Raw genomic sequence first — 20,373 nt, forward strand, 5'->3', positions numbered from 1 at the left:
GTGTCAGTAGAAATAATTTGTGCAAATGAAGTAAGCTGGAGTTGTTGAACTGCAGTTGCGTTTTCTTGAGCAAAACCAGGGATATCTATAACTACGGGATTGGAAACTCTATCCAGTGCTATACATCAGTAGGGTCATCACATTATTACGATTACAGAAAGATTAACAAAATAAAATACCCACTAAAAGATATACAAAGTTCGATTTTACAATAATATTACAAATTTACACTCACATTAAAACGTAATTGATGTATAAAAGTACATTTACGCTGCTAGAAAAAAAAAACGATGAATCCAAAAAATGAATGAATGCAACGAGTCCAAAAACAGCCTACTGTTGTTCTTTAGCATTTTGCGTACTACAAATCGGATCAAAAGTAAATGAGGAGTGTTCAGCAATCAGTGAAATATGCTATTGTATCATGAGCTTGTTCACAGACCAATCCAGTACGAAACCAATCCGTTTACGATGTCATCAGAACTAAAACCAATACTCATTCTGGAAATTTTTTAAGCAGCAAACAAAATACAACATGACTGCACTAATGGAATACAAACAAATCAACAAACCAGGCAAACGTAGACCTTACAATTTACAGCAGGGGAATTGATTGTTACACTTTTAATTGTTCGTTTAGCCTACTACTTGCTGCCCTTTGAGGTCAATTTACGTGATTATTTATCACAGCAGCACACAAAGAAAAGTGACCCTACTGGTGTATAGAATGGTTTTCAGTTCCACAGAGTTTCCAATCCCGTAGTTATAGATATCCCTGAGCAAAACTTAAACTAACAAGATTGATGAATTGGTTTGTTTTTTGTTTAACACTCCCAGTCTCCCACTGTGTATTTGATCAAATTAATGAAATTGAAACTAAATTTTCTACCGTATTACATCCCATATCCTATAAGTTTAATCTATATATTCCATAATCCCATATCCTACCGTATTACATGCGTTGATTAGTTTAGGATTAGTTTTAAACATTAAAATCGTCATTTTCCTACTGAAAAATAAAATTAGGCTACTTCTAGCCTATAATCATAGGCACACATCAAAATATTTTTACATTTTCATCAGCACTTTTCAAAAGTTCTTCAATGATAAAATAACAAGAGACTTGTGTTAAAGTTGGCTTTAAAAATGACTACCAGTGGTTCCCAACCTTTTTGACCTTGCGGCACCCTGGCAAAACTGGATCAATTTTATGAGGTTTCTGTATTAAAAATAACTGTATGAAATAACATAGAAGGAGTTGTAGGCTACACTACAGTATAGCACGCGTAAATAAATGTAGTCTATTTGTTCAAAAGTCAGTAGGCTATGAAATTTGGGGTTGACTTCTTGCACAAAGTCCCTTAGTATCTGGTGGCACATTCGATAAAGCCACCCGCATTTCTTCCTCGACTATAAGCAGTCGTTCTCATTGCTTAGTTTTTATGTTCGATAATGCCGAAAATCCACTCTCACATAGGTATGACGTGGAAAACTGAACCAAAAGCACAAGCTTTCTTTCAAGCGCAAGGATATTCATTTTGAATTTTTATCCTGAGCTCGTCGAGAGGCATCTGCTTATGCATAAGCTTAAAACATCCATCGTTACAAATGTCAATCAGTGGTGCCGAAGTAGGGAGGGGGGAGGAGGATATATCCCCCCCAATATTTTGGCAGCATCCCCCAAATAACTTAGAACAAATTATTTGTTATGAAGTTGTAGGCCTACTTCGATTTAGTTGTTTGCAAGCATCTCGAATTGCTGTTGTTTTTCTTTTATTGATGTTTGATCACAGTTCGATGGAGGCTCGATGGCAGCTACTGCAGACACTCAACTGCATTATAAAATACTTTACAATCAGTTCATAGATAAAGTTATCTCTGAACCGACCGAACGATTTGAAAGTAGCCTGAATTCTGATTAGCCAAAGTGTAAAGAACTTGCACGAATTTTCAAGACCGGCTTAGTTTCTGAAATGGTCAAAGATTATCCAGAGCTTAAATTGATTTATTTAGAAAGGCAACAGGAGCAAAATCTCTGTACGAAAGGGCTTACCAGGCATTGTCCGAGTTGGAAAAACCTCTCTATTCTCAAATACTCCAGCTGATTAAGATCCTCTTGGTTTTCCCGGTAAACTCTGAGAGGTCGTTTTCCAATCTTCGTAGATTGAAAACCTAGTAACACTGGATTATTATTAAATTTCAACTCAGTGTGTCCTATGAAATGGAAATTTGGGTTGGTGTTAGGTTTGCTTAATCGTGCTCGTTTTATCTGCTCAGACAAATACCACTACATGAATGAAATCGCCAAAATTAAATCTATGTTATGTGCAAATGCATATCCCGGGCAGTTTTTTGATAAGGTTTTACAACGTTTCAATTCAGTAGACTATCTTCACCGAATACTGACGTCATAAATTTCCAGAACTCTATATCCATACCTTTCCTAGGAAAGGAATCTCTCGTATACGCTAAAAAACTATCTAAACTCTTTAAGTGTAAATTTGATATCGACATTGTTCCTCTGTACAAAACCTTTAAAATCAGTAGATATTTTTCGCTGAAATCTCCCGTTCCGCAGTCTCTTCGTTCAAACATTGTCTACAAATTCACTTGTTCGTGCGACACGAACATGACATAGGCTACATAGGTATGTCCACAAGACACTTGGTAACAAGAGCAACGGAACACCTAAATTTAACAGACATCAATAAACACAGTGCAATCAAAGACCACATTTATGACTGCAGTATTTGTTCCAACATCAAATTTAAATTAGATTTATTCAAGATACTTCGCCACTGTCAATCAGAGTTTGAAACTAAAATTCATGAGGCACTCCAAATAAAGCAGCACAACCCCAGGCTCAACAAACAATTATTCGCTGGAGGGGCATCTTTTTTGTTGAATTTGTATTAGCTTACGTTTATTTTTTGTTATTTTGTCCACTCACTATCTTGTCTCATGACCACACTCCCGCATAATTATGACAGATTGCTACCACCTTTTGTGTTTGTTCGTCAGTTGTTGCTTGTACGCAGGTCAGTGCAGTTTTATTGAATTTCAGTCATTTATTATTAACATTTCACGAATAATCGTTTTGTTTAGATGAATTAAGATATTTTCCTGAAGAGGGCAGAAAGTTTTGCCGAAAACGTTTGAAATTATGTATCTATTTCATTTCTGTATTAATTTTGAATTATGCAATTCAATGTTATTAAGTTGTTATCGATTGTCTGTCTATGGTTTTTAAATGAATAAATGGGAGACAATTAATTATCGCTATCACCCAGGAAGGGCGAATCCTGAAAGACGATCGATTCGCCATTGAAATGCATTGGGCAAAAGCTTCGTTGGGGGGCTGTCTTCGAACAACGATTGCACGCATATTAAATAAGATATAAACATGAAAGTTAGTATATGTAGCCTACTTCAATACACAGTAACATGTTCTTTTAATTGGCTGTCGTTTCATGTTTTTATCATTTAAATTAAACTTTTGATAATGGTTTGAATTTGTTCAAGTTTAGGTGGCCACTAATTAGAGCTAATAGTATTTTGAGACTTTGTATTAACTTAGTTGGTTAGATCTATGCTTGTGCTTTCCAACGATAGCAAATTTGTTGAAATTGAACAACAAATGAATAATTGGGAGACAATTTCCTTCAGGTGTTTTTCAGTGCATTTCCACCCCGTACTTTTTTATAATTGTCTAGTCCAACGTTTATGACGTACAATGACGTCATAAACGGGGCGATTTGCAAAAGAGCACCGAATTTTCGTGTAGCTATGCCATCAAATTAACCGATGTGTCAATTTCACGGTGGTGTCAATTTCAACATACGCTATGACGGAGCACAGTACGTTTATTCGTGTAGTTGATCTATGCAGTGAATCTGAAACTATTTCTTTAAAAATTCATCAGCAATATGTTGGTGATGTTGGCTGTGTTGTGTGGGATGCTGCTTTAGTTTTGTTGAAATATCTTGCCACATCTCATGGACAAAAACACATCAGAGGTAAAAATACATTAGAGTTGGGTTCTGGGACTGGGATCGTTGGTCTTTCTGCAGCTGTTGCAGGGGCTTCATCTGTTGTAATGACTGATCTTCCTGAATGTATTCCTCTCATAAAGCTGAACATACATGAGAACCTTGAACTACTATACAAAAAGCAGTTGGAAAGAAAAACTATAAGTGCAAAAATTTTGCATTGGGGAAATGAAAGTGAACTTAGTCAGATTTTTACATTTGAAAATTGCACAAATACAAAATCTATTGAGTGTGTACTAATTGCTGATTGTATATACTATGAAGAAGGAATGATTAAATTGTATGAAACAATTGTCATGATTATAAAAACTGCAAGTAGAAAGTGCAAAGTTCTTTGCTCATATGAACGAAGAGACACTGGTGATAAGTTGAAATTGCTTCAACATTTCATGCATTTGCTGCATTCAAATCCTGCTTTAAATGTAGAATATGTCAATAAAGATGATATGGATACTGAGTATCGTTGTGATGACATTTGCATTATAATTGTTTCAAAAGTTTGTGATACTTACAGTTGAAACTGCTTTTTATTTTGTCAGTGCCTATCATAAAAGATACACAATCTGAATGAACATTGATCAAAATGGAGGGTGCTCTTCCACAAGACGCCCTGTTGGTCAACCAGACAAAATGATGACGTCATAATACGTCACACACATTGGAATGGCCTATTATGAAGGAGGAAATGCGGGGTGGAAATGCAATGAAACACACCAGAAGGAAATTGTCTCCCATTTATTCATTTGTTGTTCAATTTCAACAGATTTGCTATCGTTGAAAAGCACAAGCATAGATCTAACCAACTAAATTAATACCAAGTCCCAAAATACTACTAGATCCATCTAGTGGCCACCTAAACTTGATCACATGCAAACCATTGCATTTCAATGGCGAATCGATCGTCTTCCAGTTCACGCCCTGCATGTTCACGATAATTAATTGTCTCCCATTTATTCATTTCTTGCTCAATTTCAACAGATTTGCTATCGTTGAAAAGCACAAGCAAGGATCTAACCAACTAAATTAATACCAAGTCCCAAAATACTACTAGCTCCATCTAGTGGCTACCTAAACTTGATCACATGCAAACCGTCACCAAAACTTCACTTTAAATGATAAACAATCTACATGAAATCCAATTAAAAGAACTTGTTACTGTTTATTGAAGTGTTAACTTTCATTGTTATATCTTATTCAATATGCGCGCAATCGTTGTTTGAAGACAACCCCCCAACGAAGCTTTTGCCCAATGCATTTCATTGGCGAATCGATCGTCTTCCAGTTCACGCCCTGCGTGATCACGATAATTAATTGTCTCCCATTTATTCATTTCTTGCTCAATTTCAACAGATTTGCTATCGTTGAAAAGCACAAGCATAGATCTAACCAACTAAATTAATACCAAGTCCCAAAATACTACTAGCTCCATCTGGTGGCCACCTAAACTTGACCAAATTCAAACCATCACCAAAACTTCATTTTAAATGATAAACAATGTAAATTAAATCCAATTAAAAGAACATGTTACTGTTTATTGAAGGGTTAACATTCATTTTTGTATCTTATTTAATATGCGCGTAATCGTTGTTCGAAGACAGCCCCCCAACGAAGCTTTTGCCCAATGCATTTCAATGGCAAATCGATCGTCTTCCAGTTCACGCCCTGCATGTTCACGATAATTAATTGTCTCCCATTTATTCATTTCTTGCTCAATTTCAACAGATTTGCTATCGTTGAAAAGCAAAAGCATAGATCTAACCAACTAAATTAATACCAAATCCCAAAATACTACTAGCTCCATCTGGTGGCCACCTAAACTTGACCAAATTCAAACCATTATCAAAACTTCATTTTAAATGATAAACAATCTAAATTAAATCCAATTAAAAGAACATGTTACTGTTTATTGAAGGGCTAACTTTCATTTTTGTATCTTATTTAATATGCGCGTAATCGTTGTTCGAAGACAGCCCCCCAACGAAGCTTTTGCCCAATGCATTTCAATGGCGAATCGATCGTCTTCCAGTTCACGCCCTGCATTTTCACGATAATTAATTGTCTCCCGTTTATTCATTTCTTGCTCAATTTCAACAGATTTGCTATCGTTGAAAAGCACAAGCATAGATCTAACCAACTAAATTAATATCAAGTCCCAAAATACTACTAGCTCCATCTGGTGGCTACCTAAACTTGAGCAAAATCAAACCATTATCAAAACTTCATTTAAATGATAAGAACATTAAACGACAGCCAAATAAAAGAACATGTTACTGTTTATTGAATTGCTAACTTTCATTGTTATATCTTATTCAATATGCGCGCAATCGTTGTTCGAAGACAGCCCCCCAACGAAGCTTTTGCCCAATGCATTTCAATGGCGAATCGATCGTCTTCCAGTTCACGCCCTGCATGTTCACGATAATTGTCTCCCATTTATTCATTTCTTGCTCAATTTCAACAGATTTGCTATCGTTGAAAAGCACAAGCATAGATCTAACAAACTAAATTAATACCAAGTCCCAAAATACTACTAGCTCCATCTGGTGGCCACCTAAACTTGACCAAATTCAAACCATTATCAAAACTTCATTTTAAATGATAAACAATGTAAATCAAATCCAATTAAAAGAACATGTTACTGTTTATTGGAGGGCTAACTTTCATTTTTGTATCTTTTTTAATATGCGCGTAATCGTTGTTCGAAGACAGCCCCCCAACGAAGCTTTTGCCCAATGCATTTCAATGGCGAATCGATCGTCTTCCAGTTCACGCCCTGCATGTTCACGATAATTAATTGTCTCCCATTTATTCATTTCTTGTTCAATTTCAACAGATTTGCTATCGTTGAAAAGCACAAGCATAGATCTAACCAACTAAATTAATACCAAGTTTCAAAATACTACTAGCTCCATCTAGTGGCCACCTAAACTTGATCACATGCAAACCATCACCAAAACTTCATTTTAAATGATAAACAATCTAAATCAAATCCAATTAAAAGAACATGTTACTGTTTATTGAAATGCTAACTTTCATTGTTATATCTTATTCCATATGCGCGCAATCGTTGTTCGAAGACAGCCCCCCAACGAAGCTTTTGCCCAATGCATTTCAATGGCGAATCGATCGTCTTCCAGTTCACGCCCTGCATGTTCACGATAATTAATTGTCTCCCGTTTATTCATTTCTTGCTCAATTTCAACAGATTTGCTATCGTTGAAAAGCACAAGCATAGATCTAACCAACTAAATTAATACCAAGTCCCAAAATACTACTAGATCCATCTAGTGGCCACCTAAACTTGATCACATGCAAACCATTGCATTTCAATGGCGAATCGATCGTCTTCCAGTTCACGCCCTGCATGTTCACGATAATTAATTGTCTCCCATTTATTCATTTCTTGCTCAATTTCAACAGATTTGCTATCGTTGAAAATCACAAGCAAAGATCTAACCAACTAATTTAATACCAAGTCCCAAAATACTACTAGCTCCATCTAGTGGCTACCTAAACTTGATCACATGCAAACCATCACCAAAACTTCACTTTAAATGATAAACAATCTAAATTAAATTCAATTAAAAGAACATGTTACTGTTTATTGAAGTGCTAACTTTCATTTTTATATCTTATTCCATATGCGCGCAATCATTGCTCGAAGACAGCCCCCCAACGAAGCTTTTGCCCAATGCATTTCAATGGCGAATCGATCGTCTTCCAGTTCACGCCCTGCATGTTCACGATAATTAATTGTCTCCCATTTATTCATTTCTTGCTCAATTTCAACAGATTTGCTATCGTTGAAAAGCAAAAGCATAGATCTAACCAACTAAATTAATACCAAGTCCCAAAATACTACTAGCTCCATCTAGTGGCCACCTAAACTTGATCACATGCAAACCATTGCATTTCAATGGCGAATCGATCGTCTTCCAGTTCACGCCCTGCATGTTCACGATAATTAATTGTCTCCCATTTATTCATTTCTTGCTCAATTTCAACAGATTTGCTATCGTTGAAAAGCAAAAGCATAGATCTAACCAACTAAATTAATACCAAATCCCAAAATACTACTAGCTTCATCTGGTGGCCACCTAAACTTGACCAAATTCAAACCATTATCAAAACTTCATTTTAAATGATAAACAATCTAAATTAAATCCAATTAAAAGAACATGTTACTGTTTATTGAAGGGCTAACTTTCATTTTTGTATCTTATTTAATATGCGCGTAATCGTTGTTCGAAGACAGCCCCCCAACGAAGCTTTTGCCCAATGCATTTCAATGGCGAATCGATCGTCTTCCAGTTCACGCCCTGCATTTTCACGATAATTAATTGTCTCCCGTTTATTCATTTCTTGCTCAATTTCAACAGATTTGCTATCGTTGAAAAGCACAAGCATAGATCTAACCAACTAAATTAATATCAAGTCCCAAAATACTACTAGCTCCATCTGGTGGCTACCTAAACTTGAGCAAAATCAAACCATTATCAAAACTTCATTTAAATGATAAGAACATTAAACGACAGCCAAATAAAAGAACATGTTACTGTTTATTGAATTGCTAACTTTCATTTTTATATCTTATTCAATATGCGCGCAATCGTTGTTCGAAGACAGCCCCCCAACGAAGCTTTTGCCCAATGCATTTCAATGGCGAATCGATCGTCTTCCAGTTCACGCCCTGCATGTTCACGATAATTAATTGTCTCCCATTTATTCATTTCTTGCTCAATTTCAACAGATTTGCTATCGTTGAAAAGCACAAGCATAGATCTAACAAACTAAATTAATACCAAGTCCCAAAATACTACTAGCTCCATCTGGTGGCCACCTAAACTTGACCAAATTCAAACCATTATCAAAACTTCATTTTAAATGATAAACAATCTAAATTAAATCCAATTAAAAGAACATGTTACTGTTTATTGGAGGGCTAACTTTCATTTTTATATCTTATTCCATATGCGCGCAATCGTTGTTCGAAGACAGCCCCCCAACGAAGCTTTTGCCCAATGCATTTCGATGGCGAATCGATCGTCTTCCAGTTCACGCCCTGCGTGATCACGATAATTAATTGTCTCCCATTTATTCATTTCTTGCTCAATTTCAAAATATTTGCTATCGTTGAAAAGCAAAAGCATAGATCTAACCAACTAAATTATAACCAAGTCCCAAAATACTACTAGCTCCATCTGCTGGCCGCCTAAACTTGACCAAATTCAAACCATCACCAAAACTTCATTTTAAATGATAAACAATCTAAATCAAATCCAAATAAAAGAACATGTTACTGTTTATTGAAGTGTTAACTTTCATTTTTATATCTTATTCCATATGCGCGCAATCATTGTTCGAAAACAGCCCCCAACGAAGCTTTTGCCCAATGCATTTCAATGGCGAATTGATCGTCTTCCAGTTCACGCCCTGCGTGATCACGATAATTAATTGTCTCCCATTTATTCATTTCTTGCTTAATTTCAACAGATTTGCTATCGTTGAAAAGCACAAGCATATATCTAACCAACTAAATTAATACCAAGTCCCAAAATACTACTAGCTCCATCTGGAGGCCACCTAAACTTGACCAAATTGAAACCATTAATAAAACTTCATTTTAAATGATAAGAACATTAAACTACAGCCAATTAAAAGAACATGTTATTGTTTATTGAAGTGCTAACTTTCATTGTTATACCTTATTGAATATACGAGCAATCGTTGTTCGAAGACAGCCCCCCAACGAAGCTTTTGCCCAATGCATTTCAATGACGAATCGATCGTCTTTCTGGATTCACATTGCGTGATTACGATAATTAATTGTCTCCCATTTATATTGATAAAATGCTAAAGTCATAGAAAGGATTTGGATCAGGCACACAAATAGCCTAATTGGTGGTGTAATGGCTTGTCCGAATCAAGTGATGTAACAAACACTGATCAATAGGAAAGCGATGTGTGCTCTAGAGCGGTGTAGAACTTTGATCCTTTCGGAGGTGGTGGAAGAATTCTTGTCACTCGGCCCTCAGTCGACATCAACTGGAAAAGCTCGGTTGAGGAAGCAAGTGATGTCAGCTCCAAGTGCAGGAGCCAGAAAATTGTTCCTATTTGGATGGAGAAACCTCTGCAAATAATAAAAAGCAACAACAACCAGCGAGACAGTGGGTGCGGATACTTAGCTTATGTTTTGTTCAAAGCTTAGCCAAGATTTTTTTTCAGAACACATAGGCTAAGCCTAATGAACCTAGGCTTAAATATGGATCAAAGGTAAGTAACGAAACCGTAATGAAATGACTTGGGCTTGCATTCTCGTGTTCTTTCATTACCACACGAAGTCGTTTTCCCAAAGGCATCCGTGCGTGTAAACAAAATGATTCATAGGTCCAATCCTTAAACGTTGACACACAAAAATCATGTTACAAACGTACCGTAAGTTAAAACAATTATTTTGTTTCATCTGACATTGCACTTTTGTTAGCCTAGTTTGTTTGTTATAGAATAAATATCACAAAGTATGTGGGCAGCAACTCTTTTTTATCATTAGGTAGCCCTGAAAAGGACTGTTTTTTTTTTGGCAAATGGACGATGTGGTGGCTACAGTAAGGGATAGGACTCCCTTATGACGCGGAGAACTTCCGGAAAATGTCGTCCCCGTGGAAACTGATGTCACCACATAAATTCATCAAGATACCCAGGTATCATGTGCCTTGTGGTGCCACACCCCTGTGGCCGAACCATAATGATGGTGATGGTTGACCGTTTGGTGGCGATATCCAAGATCTAAAAAAATTACGAAAGCAACTTTAAATAAGTTTCAGCGTAAAATGCTTGCTGCAACGGTTTCCAAATAGAAATAACAAAAACATGTTAAATTGGTAAATTTATTTTTATTGGATGCATAATTCTTTTGACATGAGCCATCGTGCTTTTTGAAAAGGAGCTGTGCAGTTAAGTGGCGAGGTCAGTTGATTGTTTTTTCTGCTCCCAAAGTAACTTTAAATGGTTAACTTTTGTTAACAATTTCTACACTATGAATAAGTTATATCAAGTGGGACCTGGCATGACAGTTTAAGCCACATGGTTGGGTCTGATGCTATCACAACAGAAAAGTACACATTGTACTGTGATATGTCTTCAGACAAGCTAAACACAAACTGGTGTTTGAATGACCAATGGGACTGTGCAAGCAATCACTTTTGGGACATAATCCTACGTTATTTTAAGGCTGAAAGGAATTTTTTTCACTTAAAAAGTATTTTTCACTAGGAATGTAGATAAGAGCTATTGCTTTATTTTGTACAATCTTAAAAAGCCTTATTACACTACACTTTGCTATAGATCATGGCAAAAGTATATACCTTTTTAGATTTCAATTCATTGAACCTTTAAAGTGTCTTATTTTATCATGTCTGAAAAGAAAAGCGGGTCTATTTATTGATGAAAACCAAGAAACCACGTTCTGCTTCTTTTCTCTTGAGTCTCTTTCATTCCATCATACCCTTGACAATCAATTGATGTAGCCTATCTAGCAAAGTGTCCCCTGGGACATAGCCCCTTGTCCCATTGATCATGTGTGTAAGCAACCTATGGGACAGTTGTCTGACACTTTTTAATGATGATAAAAAAAACAATAAAGAATATTAGCCTACAGTCATCACTGTTTTGATTTCATGTTATGAAACAATGACTAAACTTTGCAATAAAATTGCTTTAGTTCATGATTTGCTTTAAAATAACGTTTATTAGAAATAATGTCATATTCGTCCCATAGGTGCCACATCTCCCCTACACATTTTTACTCTCAGTACACCTAGTATACACAAATGTTTAATCTACATGCATTTTATGTACTTCATCTAATCCATTTAATGTTTAACATAATCCACGTTAAGTGTTTACATGTTAGTGTATGTCATTTTAAAATAGAACTACAAGAAACACTCACTAGACAAATTAGAGTATGCACCCCATTCATCGGAATGAATCTCTGTTCCTGTGCGATGTGGCGTAGAATTTCTGCCTCCAGTGTAGCCCTGTCCCGCCGCGGTACCATTACGATGAAGCATTCTCTAATAGCACAATTTACTGGGGATATCTACAGGCATTGAGAAGCAAAAGAAAGTGCCCTAAGTAGGGTGGGTTAAATAAAAGTGTCAAATATTCCTTCAAATCCCAAGCCCAAGTGATATTGCTCACCTGCTCGAACGTAGTTGACTAGGCGTAGGCCTAGTTGTAGTGCGTAAACATGCATATATTATATAACTTACTTTGTTGTGGTGTCAATCCCGCCGAAGATCCACTGCTGTGGCACTGGGCGCCAGTAGCGTAGGCAGGAATTTTGAAAGGGGGGGGGTTTTGACCACCCAACGGCGGGGGGTCTGGGGGGCCTCCCCCAGAAATTTTTGAAAAATTACTTTGAATTTGGTGCATTCTGAGAGCATTTTCAACAAAAATGTGGGTACGAATATTCCTGTAAAATGGTGCTTTCCGGTAGCATAGCAAAAGGATAAGATCATATTTTCTTTGGCATTTTTCGAAAAAAAAGCTAAGTCTCTATGTTTTCTTGTTGCTAATTCCTGGCTGAGATGTTTGAATGTTTGGTATTGGCAAAACTCGCTCTTTTAATGCAATTTTGTTTAAAATTAGGCAATTTTTTTTTAGACTGAAAGCATCATTCTCAATATCGTGACGTCACAAGCGTGCCAAAGGGGGGGGTTGTAACCCCCAAAACCCCCCCTTTGGCTACGCCACTGCTGGGCGCCCTTGTGAATTTCCTCGTTTTCGTCTGGCCACCAAGGACTCACCGATAGCGACGATGTGGCCACTGGCCAGGTCCACCGATTTGATGCTGATTCCTCAACAAATCCTCCGAACAGATCTGTACGTTATCAACAAATGGCAAATATTCGTGTTCATCAATAGTGATGATGTGGCCTGAAGCCACATAGTATGCTTTTCGTACAAGCACGAATATTTGTTGTTTCAAAACCGTTTGTGTTTGAATATTTTGCTTGGAGACTCAGGGCCTATGAGAAGAGGGTACTGAGGGTACGGCATACCCTTGAGGGCCCAGGCCTGTGATTGTTGGGAAGCCCGAAATTGTAATTTTATACTTTACGCGAAAAAATGATGGTTAAAACCACCCTAAACGACTAAATTCAAGCATAAAAGTTGTTATCCTCTAGTCCTGGGGGCCCGTAATGTAGCAAAAGGGCCTGGAAAAGTAATTGAGTGCATTGCACGCAAATTAGGGGCCCAAAGTGGTGATTTAATGCTTTACGTGCAAAAATGTTTCGTTTTAAAGCACCCAAAATTAAATCGTAAAAGTTGGTTTTTCTCCTGTTCGGGGGGGGGGGAGGACATAGGGAAGCAAAAGCAGGGTTGAGAAAAACCCGGGCTTTTTTAAAAAGCTCGGGTGATTTTGGGCTTTTTTGTGTTTTTTAAAAATTATTTGAAAAAGGTAGTTTCACGCTTATTTCACTTCAAAATGGATTTCGGAGTTGGAGCAAGAGCCGGAGTCAATACTTTCGGAGCAGGAACGGAACCGAGTCAAAAAAAAGTAACTTCGTTCACCTCTGCTAGGCATGTGGTGAATACAAAAGTTAATGAAGAAAGCTTATTGGTCAGACGATTAATTTCATGATGTTTTGACAAGATGTTATGTTTGAGCCTTGGTAGAGAGCTTGACTTGTTGTACCAGATACATATAACACTCAGTAACGTTAGTGGATTTAACATTTTTTATTAAACACACAAAAAAACAAGAAACACTACTAAATCCAACGTTTTCGACACCAAATCATAGTGTCCTCATCAGGACTAATTATAGGCTACATCTAAGAGAAATAAATGAATGAATTTGAAAATTTTGCATTAAAGCTGTAAGCTACAAGCGACACCTCTCAACAGCACCGGCATCAACAACTGACACACGAATCCAATGCAGGATAGCCTACGCAAATTGGCGAGGGACAGATCACATGATAGGCTATACACAACACAAAACTCTAAATAATAGTTTTATTGCAGCCTGATGCTATTATTGCGCACAGATGACCAATTCTGCAGTAAAATGTTGTATGGTGTGCAATACGCCTAAGTAAAATCACGCGCTTTGCCAAAGACAAAGAGGGCCCGGAGTGAGAGAGGGGCCCGGAATGACTCTTCGTACCCTTACTGAAAATTTTTCTCAGAGGCCCTGTGGAGACCTCAGTGCAACTATTAAGAAACACGAAGATTTAATTTTTCTACAACAATCGACAAGTGATGGTTTGCATGTGGTCAAGTTTAGGTGGCCACCAGATGGAGCTAGTAGTATTTTGGGACTTGATATTAATTTAGTTGGTTATATCTATGCTTGTGCTTTTCAACGATAGCAAATCTGTTGAAATTGAGCAAGAAATGAATAAATGGGAGACAATTAATTATCGTGATCATGCAGGGCGTGAACTGGAAGACGATCGATTCGCCATTGAAATGCATTGGGCAAAAGCTTCGTTGGGGGGCTGTCTTCGAACAACGATTGCGCGCATATGGAATAAGATATAAAAATGAAAGTTAGCAATTCAATAAACAGTAACATGTTCTTTTATTTGGCTGTCGTTTAATGTTCTTATCATTTAAATAAAGTTTTGATAATGGTTTGATTTTGCTCAAGTTTAGGTAGCCACCAGATGGAGCTAGTAGTATTTTGGGACTTGATATTAATTTAGTTGGTTAGATCTATGCTTGTGCTTTTCAACGATAGCAAATCTGTTGAAATTGAGCAAGAAATGAATAAACGGGAGACAATTAATTATCGTGAAAATGCAGGGCGTGAACTGGAAGACGATCGATTCGCCATTGAAATGCATTGGGCAAAAGCTTCGTTGGGGGGCTGTCTTCGAACAACGATTACGCGCATATTAAATAAGATACAAAAATGAAAGTTAGCCCTTCAATAAACAGTAACATGTTCTTTTAATTGGATTTAATTTAGATTGTTTATCATTTAAAATGAAGTTTTGATAATGGTTTGAATTTGGTCAAGTTTAGGTGGCCACCAGATGAAGCTAGTAGTATTTTGGGATTTGGTATTAATTTAGTTGGTTAGATCTATGCTTTTGCTTTTCAACGATAGCAAATCTGTTGAAATTGAGCAAGAAATGAATAAATGGGAGACAATTAATTATCGTGAACATGCAGGGCGTGAACTGGAAGACGATCGATTCGCCATTGAAATGCAATGGTTTGCATGTGATCAAGTTTAGGTGGCCACTAGATAGAGCTAGTAGTATTTTGGGACTTGGTATTAACTTAGTTGGTTAGATCTATGCTTTTGCTTTTCAACGATAGCAAATCTATTGAAATTGAGCAAGAAATGAATAAATGGGAGACAATTAATTATCGTGAACATGCAGGGCGTGAACTGGAAGACGATCGATTCGCCATTGAAATGCATTGGGCAAAAGCTTCGTTGGGGGGCTGTCTTCGAGCAATGATTGCGCGCATATGGAATAAGATATAAAAATGAAAGTTAGCACTTCAATAAACAGTAACATGTTCTTTTAATTGAATTTAATTTAGATTGTTTATCATTTAAAGTAAAGTTTTGGTGATGGTTTGCATGTGATCAAGTTTAGGTAGCCACTAGATGGAGCTAGTAGTATTTTGGGACTTGGTATTAAATTAGTTGGTTAGATCCTTGCTTGTGATTTTCAACGATAGCAAATCTGTTGAAATTGAGCAAGAAATGAATAAATGGGAGACAATTAATTATCGTGAACATGCAGGGCGTGAACTGGAAGACGATCGATTCGCCATTGAAATGCAATGGTTTGCATGTGATCAAGTTTAGGTGGCCACTAGATGGATCTAGTAGTATTTTGGGACTTGGTATTAATTTAGTTGGTTAGATCTATGCTTGTGCTTTTCAACGATAGCAAATCTGTTGAAATTGAGCAAGAAATGAATAAATGGGAGACAATTAATTATCGTGATCACGCAGGGCGTGAACTGGAAGACGATCGATTCGCCATTGAAATGCATTGGGCAAAAGCTTCGTTGGGGGGCTGTCTTCGAACAACGATTGCGCGCATATGGAATAAGATATAACAATGAAAGTTAACACTTCAATAAACAGTAACATGTTCTTTTAATTGGATTTAATTTAGATTGTTTATCATTTAAAATGAAGTTTTGGTGATGGTTTGCATGTGATCAAGTTTAGGTGGCCACTAGATGGAGCTAGTAGTATTTTGGGATATGGTATTAATTTAGTTGGTTAGATCTATGCTTGTGCTTTTCAACGATAGCAAATCTGTTGAAATTGAGCAAGAAATGAATAAATGGGAGACAATTAATTATCGTGTTTACGCATGGCGTGAACTGGAAGACGATCGATTCGCCATTGAAATGCATTGGGCAAAAGCTTCGTTGGGGGGCTGTCTTCGAACAACGATTACGCGCATATTAAATAAGATACAAAAATGAAAGTTAACCCTTCAATAAACAGTAACATGTTCTTTTAATTGGATTTGATTTAGATTGTTAATCATTTAAAATGAAGTTTTGGTGATGGTTTGAATTTGGTCAAGTTTAGGCGGCCAGCAGATGGAGCTAGTAGTATTTTGGGACTTGGTTATAATTTAGTTGGTTAGATCTATGCTTTTGCTTTTCAACGATAGCAAATATTTTGAAATTGAGCAAGAAATGAATAAATGGGAGACAATTAATTATCGTGATCACGCAGGGCGTGAACTGGAAGACGATCGATTCGCCATCGAAATGCATTGGGCAAAAGCTTCGTTGGGGGGCTGTCTTCGAACAACGATTGCGCGCATATGGAATAAGATATAAAAATGAAAGTTAGCCCTCCAATAAACAGTAACATGTTCTTTTAATTGGATTTAATTTAGATTGTTTATCATTTAAAATGAAGTTTTGATAATGGTTTGAATTTGGTCAAGTTTAGGTGGCCACCAGATGGAGCTAGTAGTATTTTGGGACTTGGTATTAATTTAGTTTGTTAGATCTATGCTTGTGCTTTTCAACGATAGCAAATCTGTTGAAATTGAGCAAGAAATGAATAAATGGGAGACAATTAATTATCGTGAACATGCAGGGCGTGAACTGGAAGACGATCGATTCGCCATTGAAATGCATTGGGCAAAAGCTTCGTTGGGGGGCTGTCTTCGAACAACGATTGCGCGCATATTGAATAAGATATAAAAATGAAAGTTAGCAATTCAATAAACAGTAACATGTTCTTTTATTTGGCTGTCGTTTAATGTTCTTATCATTTAAATGAAGTTTTGATAATGGTTTGATTTTGCTCAAGTTTAGGTAGCCACCAGATGGAGCTAGTAGTATTTTGGGACTTGATATTAATTTAGTTGGTTAGATCTATGCTTGTGCTTTTCAACGATAGCAAATCTGTTGAAATTGAGCAAGAAATGAATAAACGGGAGACAATTAATTATCGTGAAAATGCAGGGCGTGAACTGGAAGACGATCGATTCGCCATTGAAATGCATTGGGCAAAAGCTTCGTTGGGGGGCTGTCTTCGAACAACGATTACGCGCATATTAAATAAGATACAAAAATGAAAGTTAGCCCTTCAATAAACAGTAACATGTTCTTTTAATTGGATTTAATTTAGATTGTTTATCATTTAAAATGAAGTTTTGATAATGGTTTGAATTTGGTCAAGTTTAGGTGGCCACCAGATGGAGCTAGTAGTATTTTGGGATTTGGTATTAATTTAGTTTGTTAGATCTATGCTTTTGCTTTTCAACGATAGCAAATCTGTTGAAATTGAGCAAGAAATGAATAAATGGGAGACAATTAATTATCGTGAACATGCAGGGCGTGAACTGGAAGACGATCGATTTGCCATTGAAATGCATTGGGCAAAAGCTTCGTTGGGGGGCTGTCTTCGAACAACGATTACGCGCATATTAAATAAGATACAAAAATGAATGTTAACCCTTCAATAAACAGTAACATGTTCTTTTAATTGGATTTAATTTACATTGTTTATCATTTAAAATGAAGTTTTGGTGATGGTTTGAATTTGGTCAAGTTTAGGTGGCCACCAGATGGAGCTAGTAGTATTTTGGGACTTGGTATTAATTTAGTTGGTTAGATCTATGCTTGTGCTTTTCAACGATAGCAAATCTGTTGAAATTGAGCAAGAAATGAATAAATGGGAGACAATTAATTATCGTGAAAATGCAGGGCGTGAACTGGAAGACGATCGATTCGCCAATGAAATGCATTGGGCAAAAGCTTCGTTGGGGGGTTGTCTTCAAACAACGATTGCGCGCATATTGAATAAGATATAACAATGAAAGTTAACACTTCAATAAACAGTAACATGTTCTTTTAATTGGATTTCATGTAGATTGTTTATCATTTAAAGTGAAGTTTTGGTGACGGTTTGCATGTGATCAAGTTTAGGTAGCCACTAGATGGAGCTAGTAGTATTTTGGGACTTGGTATTAATTTAGTTGGTTAGATCCTTGCTTGTGCTTTTCAACGATAGCAAATCTGTTGAAATTGAGCAAGAAATGAATAAATGGGAGACAATTAATTATCGTGAACATGCAGGGCGTGAACTGGAAGACGATCGATTCGCCATTGAAATGCAATGGTTTGCATGTGATCAAGTTTAGGTGGCCACTAGATGGATCTAGTAGTATTTTGGGACTTGGTATTAATTTAGTTGGTTAGATCTATGCTTGTGCTTTTCAACGATAGCAAATCTGTTGAAATTGAACAACAAATGAATAAATGGGAGACAATTTCCTTCTGGTGTGTTTCATTGCATTTCCACCCCGCATTTCCTCCTTCATAATAGGCCATTCCAATGTGTGTGACGTATTATGACGTCATCATTTTGTCTGGTTGACCAACAGGGCGTCTTGTGGAAGAGCACCAAATGGAGAAGCTGTAGCCTATTTATTTCGGGGGCTGATAATAGCCTTTGAGGCTATATGCACATGTTTAGTCGAGCATGGCATTTGATCTCAATATCAGGGTTCGATCTTAGCACTGGTCCTCTGGCCAATGTCTAGTGCGAGTTCCCCGCGGACCAGTACGAATCGTTTCACACTGGTCCGACTGTCCAGTGCGAAAATATCATCGTATTATGTCATTTGATTGTTTAGAATGCGTGGCTCTCGTTTGCGCTTCTTTTCAAACAACAAAACACGTGATCCGTGCATGTTAAACCGTAAGAAAAGGGCAAGCGCAACATCACATGTTAAATCGTAAGAAGAAAGCAATCGCAACATCACTATTTTTTTTCCAAAGTAGCGGGAGAGGCGCTACTTTTTTTCAGTCACGTTACCCGCTACTTTTTAATTTAAATTCAAAAAAATTCTTGTTTTTTTTGTAATACTGGCGTGGTCAAACAGCTATATAATCGGCTTGGTTGCAAAGTTTCGGTCTTTTCTAGCTGACGTCAACTTCTTCGGCGAATATCTCCGTGTGATGAAGCCTATCTGCCAGGCTTTAGACATTCTTCAGGGCAAGTCCAAGGCATATTACGGAGTCTTGCTTCCAACCATCACAATTTGCGAGAAGAAGTTGACCGAGATCAGCTGATCTTGTGACCTGTGAGGAGTTGAAAGTGAAAGTCCTTGAAGGCGCGAAGAAACGATTTAACAAATGCTTCAACAACATGAAATGCGTTATGGCATCACGTCTTCATCCCTCCTTCAAGACGTCGTGGCTACAATTTCTGCACTACGTTTCCACGGATGATGCTGACGCACTGCGAGAAAAAGTCAAGACAGATGTAATTCGACTGTTGCGGGAGACATCAAGCCAGGTTGATACCGAGAAGAGTGACACCAACACCAGTCATGACCCCGAGGATGTATTTTTGGAGTGTTTGCGCCATCCCGTGAAACGTCGGTGCACAAGGAAGCAGCAATTGTGGACGCCTTTTTTTCGGACAAGAGCAAGTCCTTGAGCTTTTCGAATACCGAGTTAAAACATATCTGTTCAATACAACACCCCCATTTCTTCCAGTGCTGCGGTGGAGAGACTTTTCTCTGTTGGAAAAGATGTGCTTAAGCGAAAGCGGGCATGACTTAGTGACTCTCATTTTGAAATGCTTGTGTTTTTGAAAGATGCGTAACAATAAATTTCCCTTAGAATGCGTTTTCTATAACGACGTTAAAATGACAGCATAAACGAATGATATCATTCGTTTTCAAGGTCATTTTTGCGTCACTAGGGACTTGAGTGTTTCCTAGTGTCATTTTAGACAAAAGTAGCAGAAGAAGTAGCGGTAGCGCGCGCTACTTTGGCCCGAGTAGCGGGTAGCGCG

The 20,373-nt window shown here is 37.3% G+C and overlaps 1 protein-coding gene across 1 annotated transcript; it reads left to right on the forward strand.

Annotated features, from left to right (window-relative positions):
- Window positions 1–3,844: 3,844 nt before the first annotated feature.
- LOC145764996 (protein N-lysine methyltransferase METTL21D-like) lies at window positions 3,845–4,567 on the forward strand. Its single transcript, XM_082576725.1, has one exon. It carries the CDS (start codon window positions 3,845–3,847, stop codon window positions 4,565–4,567), a length of 723 nt encoding a protein of 240 aa, XP_082432851.1.
- Window positions 4,568–20,373: the final 15,806 nt, after the last annotated feature.

This window comes from Aplidium turbinatum, chromosome 1 (genome assembly GCF_918807975.1).
Source record: "Aplidium turbinatum chromosome 1, kaAplTurb1.1, whole genome shotgun sequence".
Lineage (NCBI taxonomy): Eukaryota > Metazoa > Chordata > Ascidiacea > Aplousobranchia > Polyclinidae > Aplidium > Aplidium turbinatum.

Bases quoted from the DNA above. Each gene is read 5' to 3' on its own strand.
- LOC145764996 (XM_082576725.1), top strand. From the start codon at position 3,845: ATGACGGAGCACAGTACGTTTATTCGTGTAGTTGATCTATGCAGTGAA.